The 12,992-nt window shown below is 45.8% G+C and overlaps 1 protein-coding gene across 1 annotated transcript in view; it reads left to right on the top strand.

Moving 5' to 3' along the window:
• MED12 (mediator complex subunit 12) overlaps positions 1-12,992 on the top strand; it is a 4,088,267-nt gene that overhangs the window by 3,898,661 nt on the left and 176,614 nt on the right. Inside the window, exon 41 of the mRNA XM_044054827.1 lies at positions 6,011-6,178. Within this exon, the coding sequence (XP_043910762.1) occupies positions 6,011-6,178 (168 nt within the window). The remainder of the gene's footprint in view (positions 1-6,010; positions 6,179-12,992) is intronic.

Genomic DNA, 12,992 nt, shown 5'->3' on the forward strand with positions numbered 1-12,992 from the left:
CTAGTCAATTCATTTTCCCATACTTGTTGGGGTGTTTAGTAATCTCATTATATCCTTTTGCATATCCAGAATGGATAACTTTTGTTCGTACCAGCACAGTTATTACTCTTAATGTTGGCACCACAGCTGAGCAAGACCACTGTGACAGATACCTCAACTGACACTCTGCAGGATATGTCTGTGTATGCCTAGTGGTGCCACTAGTTACTAATATTTTTGGATGTTGCCAGGTAACAATGTCTGCCTTACACACAGTTTAAGAAAACATTTGCTGATATTACATTGTTCCACAGAGTATTATTATTACACTTGACTTTTCCACAACTGCTTAAGTTTCATTTCATAAACCGATCCTAGTTTGTTTATTTGAATGCTATGTTTATACGTCTCCACTCTGTGCATTTTTGGCTTTATCGGAACAGTTGTACATCCTGTCACAAGTGTATTTCATGTGGTAGCAACATCATTATACATTCTTTAGCACTAGAACTCCTGATAATGCAACTTCAGGTTTAGGAGCTGGGAATGAGAAATTTTGACAAAGCTGTAGCAGGATTATGGGGTAATGGAACTCCAATGGAAATTCTTTCACTGCTTGACTGCTTGTAACATTGTAGCTGAATGTTTTGCTTCTAGCTAAGGCTTATAAATTTAAACCAGTAATCAGATGTACTCTCTATCATTCCTCCTCACGAGTGAGTTACAGATCCATGCTCGGATTAGACTCTGCCATGTTTTTTCAGACTAGGATCCAAATTTCAAGCTCCTCCCACTACCCACAATGCCCTGCACTCTGACCAACATCATCAGATCTCATTTGCTGCCAGCGGAATCGGACCTAGTTGCCTGAGTCTCGAGCATTGTTTGGGTATCTTTCTTTCAGATAAGTGTTTTTTCTTTATTTGCATGTTAATTTCCTCCTCTATCCTTTAGAGTGTGCGTGAAGTTCTCTGTATTGCTCCTTTGTCTGCTGAAGTTTTTTTCCTGTGCTCTGGGTAGCCATTTCTTATAGTTAGGCTCCCCTTTCACTTTCCCTTTCGCTACATTAAAAAAAAAAAAAAACTTTAGTTTTTTTACTGTCAGGTTTCTTTTGGGGGATTTGGGATTTGCGTGTGTGTAATAAGTTTTATTTTCCTGGATGATAGCTGACAAACCATTGGGATTTAAATGGTGCTCAGAATGCAGATGTAAGGTCCCACATTCCGATGCACATTCATTGTGTGTTTGCTACTTGGGTGCAAAGCATCTGCAGTCGGCCTGCTCTATTTGTGAAAGCTTTAACCCTAGAGCCATAGCTGACCACAGAAACAAGTCGATCTTGAAGGGCCTTTTGCCTGCTTCCTCTCCATGGGCTCAAACCCCCTCTAAGAGCCACGTGGGAGCCTCTGACTCCAAGAAGCACCCTCACAAGTCTTCAAGACCGTCTTCTAAGGTTGGGAGGCTCTCGGATATGACTTCCTTGGATCATAGGCCTACTTTGCCTCCAGCAGATCTGAAGCTTTCTTTGGATCCATCTGAATCCATGGTGATCACCAGTTCTCCTGATTCTTCCTCCCCCTCCTCTTCGTTCCTAAGACTTCAGATTCTACAGCGAGGGTCCCTACACTGGTGCTGGGTTTGAGCCGGCTTCACTCCCTGGTCTACAGCAGACTCCCTCCAGGTACTCCAGACCCCCCCCCTTCCATGGCTTCATGCAGGTCTTCTGAGAGTCTTTCAGAGGTTAACGTGGACAGGATGATCAGGAAGATTCTCAAGACTTGGATCTGTCCCCCACAAGGTCTATGAATCCCCCTTTACAAGTCCAGTCTCCTTCTCCCATCCATCCTTCGGCTTCGGAGTCACAGGGTCATGGCCGATCGAGGGATCCAAGGTCGAGTGTATAGAGCCTGCCTTCCTTCACTCTAACCATTGCCTTGACTTCTTCAGTTCCATTGTCAGCTGATAGTAGTGAGTCTCTGATCCGGGTGGAGGGGATTGGCTCCTACATTGTCAGAGCAGTCTCTTCCCCTCAGTGCTTTTGGCTTTTGTGCTGGACAGTTCCGGTCTGATTCTGTCAGGGACCAAGGGCTCGGGGGTTCCAGCCCTCTCTTCCTCTGTAGCTTCGTCTCCAGTGTAGTTGAGGAGGGATTTCCCAGGTCCATTGGCATTCTAGTGGTAGAAAGGGCTTTGTCTACCCACAGGGATCCAGTGCCTTTGAGCCATGATCCGTCCTGCCAGCTCCCTTTGGATCAGAGACTTGAGCCTGTTGTTCCTTTCCCAAGTCAGATCGTCAAGACTGGCCCCCAAAACACTTCCCCGACAAGTAATCCCCTCCTCTTCCGAGCCCTTCCTTGAGCACCCCACAGAGGCAGTCCCTCGCAAGAGGACGTGCAAAACAAGAAATATTCACTCCCCCTCTGAGTCGATCACCAAGGATGTGGACTTTGATAAAGGGGAGGGGGATCCCTCAGATCACCACCATAAGACGATAAAAGGGAGGGGGATCCCTCAGAGCACCACCATAAGACGTCTCCTTCAGTGATATTTTTAGAGATTCTGCAGCAGAGAGGTGGTTGGTCAGGCCAACTTCTGTCCTGTGAGGAGTCCATTTTTTTGGAGGCCTTTGGGATGGGTCCATCTACTTCCTTGGTGGTTCCCCTGGCGGATGAGTTAGTGGACTTGGTGTCCAGCCGGGCCTGGAAGGAGCCGGACTTGGTCAAACTGATCCCCAAGTGACCCTACAAATTTTTGCCCCCCTCCTCAACGACAGACCTTATTAGAGTAAGGTATTCAGTGGATGCCATGGTTGTGGCAGCAGCCAGCAAAAAGGAGCTAGCAAAACTCGCTGTCCATCTGTCGAACAGGGAGTCTAGAGTGATGGACAAATTTCGGAAGCTCTTTTACACCTTGGCCACCTTCTTGCTGATGGTGTTGAGCTACCTGGCACACTTTACCTGCTTACAGAGGGACCTTAAGGAGCTTTTGGACTCTCTGGCAGAGACCATGTTGCTGGAGGATTTCAAGAAAATCTCCCCCTGACTGGCTACTCTTTCGTCCTTGTCCAACTCATCCATAAGGCTAATTTCCCATTCCACGGATGGTAACTCTCTGGCAGCTGGCTCAGGCATTGCTATTCGGAGACACGCCTGGAATGAGGGTTTGTGATTCCATGGAGCGCTTTAAGGAGTTCTTTGTTAATGCTCCCTTTGATGGATCCTCATTCTTCAATCCATTGGTCAAAGACACCCTAACCCACAGTGAACAAGAGGGGAAGCTTTTGTCTGCCTTTGGGGTCAAGTTCTCCATTCCACAGCTCACCTTTTCTAGAAATCAGTGAAGTGGTAGGAAGACCTGGTTCCGTAAATCCTAGGCTCTTCCCAAGATCAACACAGGGATTCTTCAATGGGAGATGCCGCCCCAGAGGCAGAGGGGGTCCACAGAATCGAGCCTTTAGGGGACCTTTCTCTGATAGGCCCTTTCAGCACTTCTGAAGCACTGCCTGACTGCTCATCTCTGGAGGCAATCGGGAATCTGTTCTCTCTACACTACTGCCTGGACAGAGAGAGCACAAAACAAGTGAGTGTTGGAGATCATATCCAGAGGCTATGCTATTCCCTTCCAAAGTTCTCCTGGGAGGTCAGAGAAACTCCAGGATGTTCCACCCAGTCAGAGGGTGTTTGCAGTAGCAAAAAATTCCAAACCTACTGCAAAAAAGAGTTATCCAAGCAGTCCCAATCACACACACAGTTCAGAACTTACTGGCACTTCTTTTTAGTGCCAAAGAAAACAGGGGACCTGCAATCCATACTGGATCTAAGCAAGTTAAACTTGCTCATAAAGAAAGCAAAGTTCTGAATGGTGACGATTCAGTCCATTCTTCCACTGCTGTGGAAGGATGGATTGGATGTGCTGTGTGGACTTAAAGGATGCATGCTATTGCATCAAAATAGACAGGTGCTTCAGGAGTCGTCTGCAGTTCAGGACTCTGCCCTTTGGATTCACCACAGCCCCCAGGGTGTTTACCAAATATATGACAGTAGTCGCAGGTCACCTCAGACTGCAGGGATTCTGGGTGTTCCCTTACCTGGACAACTGGCTCTTTACTGTTCCAAGCAGGCATTAGCTAATACAAGCCAGAGATTACTACTTCAACCTTACCAACCATCTGGGGTTACTATAAATCTGGCACTGTCCAATCCTTTCCCCTGTGCAGACTTCAGAGTTCAGAGTTCATTGGCACTACCTTTCACACAGTCAGTCAGATTGCCACTCTTTCCCCTCATTGCATCATAATCTTGAGAGATCAGCTTCAGACAGTGTTGAGTCTAGCTTCTCCCCCGGCAAGGCTTATCCTCCAAGATCTAGGTTTTATGGTGACTGCCATTCCACTAGTTCCTCTTGCAAGATATTTTTTGCGGGTCCTGCAGTGGACTCCAACTGCTCAGTGGTCTATACTCTACCAGCCTCTTACAGTTCCTGTCAAGCTGACTCCTGTTTGCAGAAGGCATGTTCAGTGGTGGCTGCTGTCAGTTGATCTGACATTAGGCAGACCTTTCCTTCTCCCAGCCCCCTCCACCACTCTGACCACAGACATTTCCCAGTTTGGGTGAGGTGGGGGGCATTACAAGGGGAAAGATGGTCCAAGGCATGTGGACGCCCATAGAGACCAGATTGCATATCAGTGTTCTGGAGATGAGTTGTCCTCTCATTGCAAACCTTTCAGGACATTCTCCCACTAGGAACGATTGCGATCCATGCAGGTGTCAGTCATGTGGTACATCAAAAACCAAGGAGGATCCTGTTCTTATCCACTGTACAGAGAGGCCATGAGGGTTGAGAATGGGCGGTGTTTTCAAACCATTTTCTGCTTACAATACGCATTCTGCGGAAGTCCAGTGTCCTTTCAGACAAGCTCAGCAGGTCCATTCTGACCCCTTACAAGTAGCAGACTTGATCTTCAGCCATTGGTGCCAACCTTGTTGCGACCTACTTGCATCCCCGCAAAACAACACACGCAGCAATTATTTCACTCTGATTCCCCCTCCGGGGGAGTCCCTGAGGGATGCTCTGGTTCACGTTTGGCCCCCCGGTCTCCTCTATGCTCATTTCCCCCACTGCCTTTGATTCCAAAGTTTCTCTAGGAAGCAGGTCATCTGAAGTAGTCAGTAATCCTCATTGCCCCCTTCTGGCCTCATTAGATTTGGTTCCCTTCCCTCTTGTCTCACTTGAAGCTACCCTGCATGGATTCTGGAACCCAAAGAGGATCTCCTTTCTCACCCCATAGAGGGTTATCACCCCCACCTAATGTCCCTCAAATTGACCGCTTTGTCTTGAGTTGTATTGAAAGAAAAAAAAGATGAATAGCGATTAGGTTTTGATGAGTGTTACTGTCTTGATTATTATCCCAAGAATTACATCTTAGCTTTAGAAATGCTTTGTTGAATGTAAAATGAAGTGAGTTTTTTTTTAATATTTCTGCTTGTGTATTTTCTTCAGCTGCAGGACCTAAGCATCATTTTGTCCCTAGAGCATGCTGTCAGCCTGAGGTAGTGTCTTGTGGATACGGGTTCCTATTACGTTATAGAAAGATAATGTAATCGAACGCTCAGAACTTCGAAACAGCCACATTTTGAAGATCACATTGTGGGATTGCAGTACAGTGAAGATTGGGATATTTGCCTTTTCCTCACTGTAGTGCGATCTCGGAGTTGGAATATATATTTAGCTTGGGGTGTGGGGGGCACAGCCCCCCACAATAAAAGTTTTGATATGCGGCCGTTTCTAAGTTCTGAGCTTTCGGTTACATTATCTTTCAATAATGTAATATGAACCCTTGTGGAATACTGTACCTCTTCACCTTAATCCCCTAGAGATCTCTTTACTTGAATGCCATAAAGATGGCTCAGTATTACATTCAGCAAAACAGAAGATTTCCTTAGCATTTCTTTTGGTTTATGATAATGTAGAAGTCTGCTAATGTTAACTAGTGGTTTGGTTGAGTTTTGTTTCTAATGGTGTTTTCCTTTATCAGCAACAGCAGCAGCAGCAGCAACAGCAGCAGCAGCAACAGCAGCAGCAGCAGCAGCAGCAGCAACAACAGGCTGCCGTAGCAGCAGCTGTAGCTTCACAGCCCCAGCCCCAGCCTCCAGCACAACCTCAAGGCCTTGGAATGCAAGGTCTCCCTCCACAGCAACCCCTGGTAAGTATCTTTGGTGGCAACAACTCTTGATCCCATGAAGCAGGTGTTATCGCAGCACATAATTCCAGTTCACAAAATGATACTTCAAGACCTTCGCATTACCTTCACCTTATTCGTGAGATATTTTTCCGTATATCAGCCTTAGTTAGCTAAACAACAAAGCACAGATTACTTAGTTTACCTATTTCCCATCACAGGCAATAACAGGCAGCTACCATTGCAACGTGTTTTGCAACTGAAATTGTGTTAGTTTTTATTGGAATTTGTCCCTGTCCATGTGATAATCTGAGTCACTATTCCAAAATGGAAAAGGTGATGAAAGCTTTCCTTGTCTGGGTCCATTAATCCAAAGCAGATACTTAAAAGTTGATAATAGCTTACTTGGGTAGTCTGTGTTGCAATCTACTAATCACAGATGGCTTAGTGGATCAGCAGGGTAATTGGTGGTAGTGACAGCTTAACAATACATTTTGGAAATGGTGAGGTAAATTACAGTGAGAGAGCCTAACAAATGCCTATAAATTAGCTGTTTCATCTGGAAGAACTTCAGTGTGCCATTAGAGGTATTTGAGAAGCTTACAGATAACACAGATCACAGTGAGTCACTGGAAAGAAGGGCTGACACCATTTATACAGAGTCTAAAAAACTAGTGAATCACAGATGTTCTTCGTGTTTCACTGTTGCAGTCATTGCATTTGGGTTATCTGCCTGCAGGTAGCCCTCAGTCAGCCTGAATATCAGAGTCTTGGATTCCTGCGTCGGACGCTCTCTATTCTTCCATGACGTCAGGGGTATAAAACATGCAGCCGATGCCATTACATCAGTCTTTCTTGCCGCGCGGTGCCCGAAGCAGAAGCAGTTTGCAAGTGCCAGTTGGCCGACTCCTGAAATTTTCATTTTCGAGTTTCAGAACCGAAGTCCTCAAAAAAGCTAAGTACCCCATTGGGGATCCCTTTTCTTGCTCTTAACCGATGTCAGTAAAAGTTAACAATGGCTGTGGAAAGCAAATACCTCATAAAGATTTTCATTCATACTGCATTCCTTGCTTAGGCCCAGACCACAACGTCCCTTGCTGTCGGTTTTGTGCCTTATACAACCCCCGAACTATTCGTCGTCTATTTTTGCAGCAAATTATTTCGGTACTTGGTTTAACTATCCAGAAATGGCTTCAGTAAGCCATCCGACTGCCGATATTCCAAAGAAACGTAAGGATAAAGGCAGAGACAGACCGCATAGGTCCAAAACTACAGACGACGCTTCCATTAAGCTAGTCGCCAGTTCACCTGGTACTCAGTGAGGCGCTTTCACAGCCCCTGATATCCGCTACTTCAGATTCACAGGCCTCTACTGAGACCCATTCAGAGTCCGGTATGCCGTGAGATGCTTCTTCGACTATGGAACCTGCAGATGTCTCTACCTTGGATGGGTCCGGCGCCACTGTGCAGAACACCAGCTTCTGAGTGTGTATTCAGGCCTACAGATTTGCATTTTAAACCGACGCCATCTTCTTCATCAAGGCCTAAAACCCGACCCATGCCTAGAAAATTGACGTTCAAACTGCATGGTCAGGCCCATATGCCTAAAAAACAAATGCTTAGAATGGCTGAAGACCTTATTACTTTTATTAGGGGAAGCCAGCCTTCCCCCTCTAAGAGACCTAGAACTGATTTTCCTCCTGATTCTTATGATCAGGATTCTGAAATTTCTGTTTCTTCTGATTACCAAAATTTGCCCATACCTACCTATGAGGATTATGATGCAGAGGATTCCGTTCCCTCTGCTTCCCCTCCAGAAGATTTTTCTTTTGATGAAACCTTGCACACTCTTAGGGAGCATTTATGCTGGGAAAGTCAGGATTACTCTGACTCTAAAAAGAGGCTTAGGGAATTCTTACTCCTCTCTCAACACAGGCCTTTAGCTGTCCCTCGTGTTCTAGATATTGTAGATGATGCCTTCTTGGAATCTAGTCTGGCCCCAGACACTTTACCTTCAGCTCCCAGAAAACCTGTCAGGTATTACAACGTGCCTGACTCTCACAGGTTCCTCTTCAAGAATCCTACTGTGGATCCAGAGACCATTTCCCAAGAGCCAAAGGGCATTAAAGCTACTGCTGCTAAAAACCCTACCCCCTCTGATAGAGATTCTAGGGCATTGGACAGATGGGGTAAGAAGGTGTACACTTCTGCTACTTTGGCCATTAGGGTCTTAAATTGCCAGTTTCATATGTTAAAGTATCAGCAGCATATTATGGGACTACTTAAACAGAAAATTATGTTGATTCCTGACTGTGCTGAACATAAAGAATTACAGGATTTAATGCATTCTGCTGAATAAGTTGGTAAACATACTTTACAATGTGGTTTTGATTCTTTAGAAGCATCTTGCAGGGCTGGTGTCATTGGGTCTGTAGTTAGAAGGCTTGCTTGGCGTAAGGAGCAAAACTTGCCAGATCATGTTAAAGCTAAATTACTGGATGCTCCCTTAAACCAAGACTGCCTGTTTGGCAACAGAGCAGAAGTCGTCCTCAAAAATCTATGCAAACTGTTAAAGATTTCCTGCAAGTACAGCCTCCCAGATTTAGTAGGCATTGGCCTTCTAAGAATTGATCCTTTCCTATCTCTTCCAGGCCTTCTCAGTCCAAACCCAGGAACAGCAGACCACCTAGGTTACAGTCTCAGGCTACATACAGGCCTAAGCAGGGGGGGGCTCCCACTTCCAAAGCAGGAAGTAGCAAGATTACCTCCCTATGGAAAAATTTCACAATGACTTAACCTTAACCTTTCCAAGCCCTGCTCAACTGCCTGCTCCTTTAGGAGGAAAGCTCGCCATGCATGCAAAAACCTGGGAACTCATTACCCAGGACAAATGGATTTTAAATATTGTTTTCCAAGGATACAGATTTCACTTCCACACCCTACCAACTCCAAACGGTTGGCCAGACCTACCCCCAAATCAATGGGCAGAGGCTCAACAGCAGGTTCTCTCTCTCTTCTAAGTATCAGGGCTATTCAGCCTGTCCCAACAGAAGAAAGGGGACAAGGTTTTTATTCGAAACTTTTCCTGGTAACCAGAAAAGACAGCTCCTGGTGTCCTGTCCTGGACCTCTCTATTATAAACACGTTTTTAGTAATCCCAAAATTCAAAATGCTGACACTTCAACAGCCGCTTCCTATGCTAGGCAAAGATGCCTGGTTGGCAACCTTAGACTTAAAGGAAGCTTACCTGCACATTCCAATAAGGGAATCTTGCAGGAAATACCTACGCTTCAAAGCAGGCTCCATGCACTATCAGTTCTCTGCACTTCCCTTTGTTTATCTACTGCACCAAGAGTATTCACAAAGTGTCTTGCTCAAGCCATTGCATTTTTCAGGCAGAGAAATATTAAGATATACCCATACCTGCACGACTGTCTGATTCAGGCAGAAACATCTGGCATTCATAAAGAAACGTCTAACCTCATTGGGGTACACCATAAACGAATAGAAATCTCATCTAGTACCCTGCCAACAGATTGTATTCCTGGGAGCAAGCTTGAACACAACTTCCTAGATGGCTTACCTCATGCCAGATAAACAACTTTATTTGACAAACTACTTCAAACTACTGGCCACAACGACCCAACTATCTGCAAGGAAAATTTTGCAAGCCCTGGGGTTCATGGCCTCTTGCATTCTACTAATTCCATATGGAAGACTGCATATGAGGAAACTACAATGGTATCTAAAAGGCCTATGGTGTCAACATTCTTAGGACCTGGAATCAAGGATTCCAATCATTCCTTGTATAAAGACAGAGTTCCTTTGGTGGACAGAGGCCTGCCACCTCAATAAAGGGCTCCCTTTCAATCTACCCCCTGCTGCCCAAACATTAACAACAGATGCCTCAGACTATGCATGGGGGGCTCACTTGGCAGGGCAAGTGCATTTAGGGCAAATGGAACCAGAGTCAGATGCACCTGCATATCAAACAAAAAGAGATGTTAGCTGTACAGAATTCCCTGAAAGCCTTCAAGGACCACATCCTTCCAGGACAGTTATTGGTAAAGACAGACAACACCACAGTTATGTGGTACATAGGTTCATAGGTTGGTACTAGGCTATCAGCTCTAGGGCCTATACAAGCCTAGCCATAACAATTCCCTGGCTATTTATTCCCACATTATTTACTTTCCTGGACCCCTGTCTAGCAGGGCGACTGACGTGATCCCTGGGGTGAATTTCCTTTCTCCCATCCAAACGTCAAGGTTCCTCTTGAAGAGGTCCAAAGAGACACTCTGCTTGACATGTATGGGCAATCTATTCCAGAGTCTGGGGAGTCTCTGGGTCAGGAACCTATCCCTCCAGCATGTTTTGTTTATTGTGATGACAAGGTTTAGATCCCTGGAGCATGTAGCTCTGAGGGATTGGGATTTCTTTAAGTGTAGCATGTCCAACAGCTCTGGGTTTGACATGGCCTTGTATGTTAAGCAGAGATCGCCTCTGAGTAGGCGATATGCACAGAGTATAGCTGGAGTTTTTAAAGGCGGTCAGCGTGGGGCATCTGCTTTAGGCCTGTGATTCTTTTAGTGAGGTATTTCTGAGGCCTTTCCAGTTGTTGCAGATGTCTTGAGAGGTACATACCAAATGGGGCGTTGTATTCTATAATGGGTCTAATGAGGGATGAGTACAGTGGGACAATGACCTCCTTTTTCTGGATGAAAAGCCCTTCGTGATGAGGTGTGCCACATAGAAGGATTTCCTGACTGTTGTGGCGATGTGGTTATCGAAGGTGAGACCACTGTCCACCTGTGTCCCTAAGTCTCTTATCACACTTTCTGTGTTTAGTGTACTGCCACCTATATGGTAATTAATGGATACATGTTTTTCCCAAAGGGATAACAATACATTTCTTGGCATTGAGCTTGAGCCCATGGCTCTGGCACCAAGCATCTGTTTCTGTAAGGCCCTTTTGTAGAGTATCCACATCATTTGGGGATTCAATAATGGCTCCCAGTTTGCAGTCATCTGCAAACTTTGTTAGCCAGAGTCCCTTAGTGTTGACCTGTACTTCAGAGAAGTAGATGCCAAACAAGAGCTGCCCCAGGACTGAACCCTGAGGTACTCCACTTGTCACTTGTCTGGAGCTGGATTTGGAGTCGGCTACTTTTACAGTGTGGGTTCTATCAGTAAGCCATTTAGCAACCCATTGGGTGACATAGGGATTAATACCCAACTTAGTAAGTTTATCTATGATTCCAGAGTCGGGCATGGTGTCAAAGGCCTTGGCAAGGTCTAGATAGGCTGTGTGGACCACCTTACCCTTGTCCATGGCTCTGGAGACTGATTCAAAGAAGTCAATCAGGTTCAGGAGACAAGATCGGCCCTTCACAAACCCAAACTGGGTTGGGTCCAGTGTTTGAAGGTTGCCAATGTCTTTGTTTATAAGTTCCATGATAATACGCTCCATGGCCTTGCAGATAAGGCTTGTCAGACTGATGGGACGGTAGTTTCCGGGATCCAAGGTGGATCCCCGCTTGTGGATTGGGATAACTGTAGCTCTGCGCCACTCAGTGGGCACGAAACCTGAGGTGAGGCTATGATTAAACATGACACTTAGGTGAGGTGCCAGTTCATATTGTAGTTCATGTAGTACACAGCCCGGGATGTCATCTGGTCCCATGGATGCTGTATTCTTGGCTTTAGAGAGTGCGTTTTGTACCTGTGTGGCCGTTATTACTGGAATTTGGCAATCTTCCGGTATTGAGATGGGCCATTTAGGGGGTGAGAGGGGGGTGAAGTTGGCACTGAATCTATCTGGATATTGGCAATATCCTTTGGATCAGTATATTTATTGCCATTCTGTTTTAGCTCAGAGCAGATCTGAGCATTGCCATTTAGATTCTTGACATAGTTATAGAATGCTTTGTGGTTGTCTTTGGAATCTTTGGCAATTTTATTTTCATAACTAGCTTTGGAGGATTTTATGAGGCATCTCAGTTTCTTACTGAGGCTAGTAAGGGAGTTTTTTGCATCCTGGGATTTTCCTCTTTTCTGCAAAAGTTTCTTCCTTTTGTTGTAAAGTTTGTTTATGGCAGGGGACCACCAGATTGGCTTCATTTTTTTGGATGAGAGCATTTTGGTTCTATTTGGGATGGCACGATTCATGCATGAGTGGATGTGCTCGTACAGTGCCTTAGTGTAGGATTCAGCAGTTGTACATAAACAAGCAGGGGGGAATCAACTTGTACCCTCTCTGCAGACTAGCCATGGCTCTGTGGAACACAGCCTTGAGCTACCAAGTGCACCTACAAGCTCAATTCCTGCCAGGCAAGCTAAATTCACTGGCAGACCTAAGCAGAAATCTCATGGACCCACACGAATGGAAACTGGAACCAAAAAATATTCAACTTCTTGAGGAACAAATGGGGGACTCCAGAGATAGCCCTGTTTGCCTCCCCCCAGAACTACCAATTGGACAAATTCTGCACAAGGACTCCCCACAGTCAAGCTTGGAAAGTGGATGCCCTGTCCTTCACCTGGGAAAGCCTCTCTGTTTATGCCTTTCCCCCTCTGCCTCTCCTCTCAAAGGTTCTGCTAAAACAGGACAAACCAAGGACAATTCTTATTGCACCAGACTGGCCTTGCCAGCACTGGTACCCCCCCTTTCGCAGCATGATACTGCTGGATTCATGGCACCTACCTCAGACACCTTCTCTGCTATCCCAGCCGGCGGGCCAGATTCTGCACCCTCAGCTACAAACCCTGAACCTTGCAGCCTGGCTGATTCTTTGAGTTCCCCAGTAGCATCCCTCAGTAAGCAGATGCTAATGTCATT

Source organism: Protopterus annectens, chromosome 13.part0, assembly GCF_019279795.1.
Source record: "Protopterus annectens isolate FY-2018-M chromosome 13.part0, PAN1.0, whole genome shotgun sequence".
Lineage (NCBI taxonomy): Eukaryota > Metazoa > Chordata > Ceratodontiformes > Protopteridae > Protopterus > Protopterus annectens.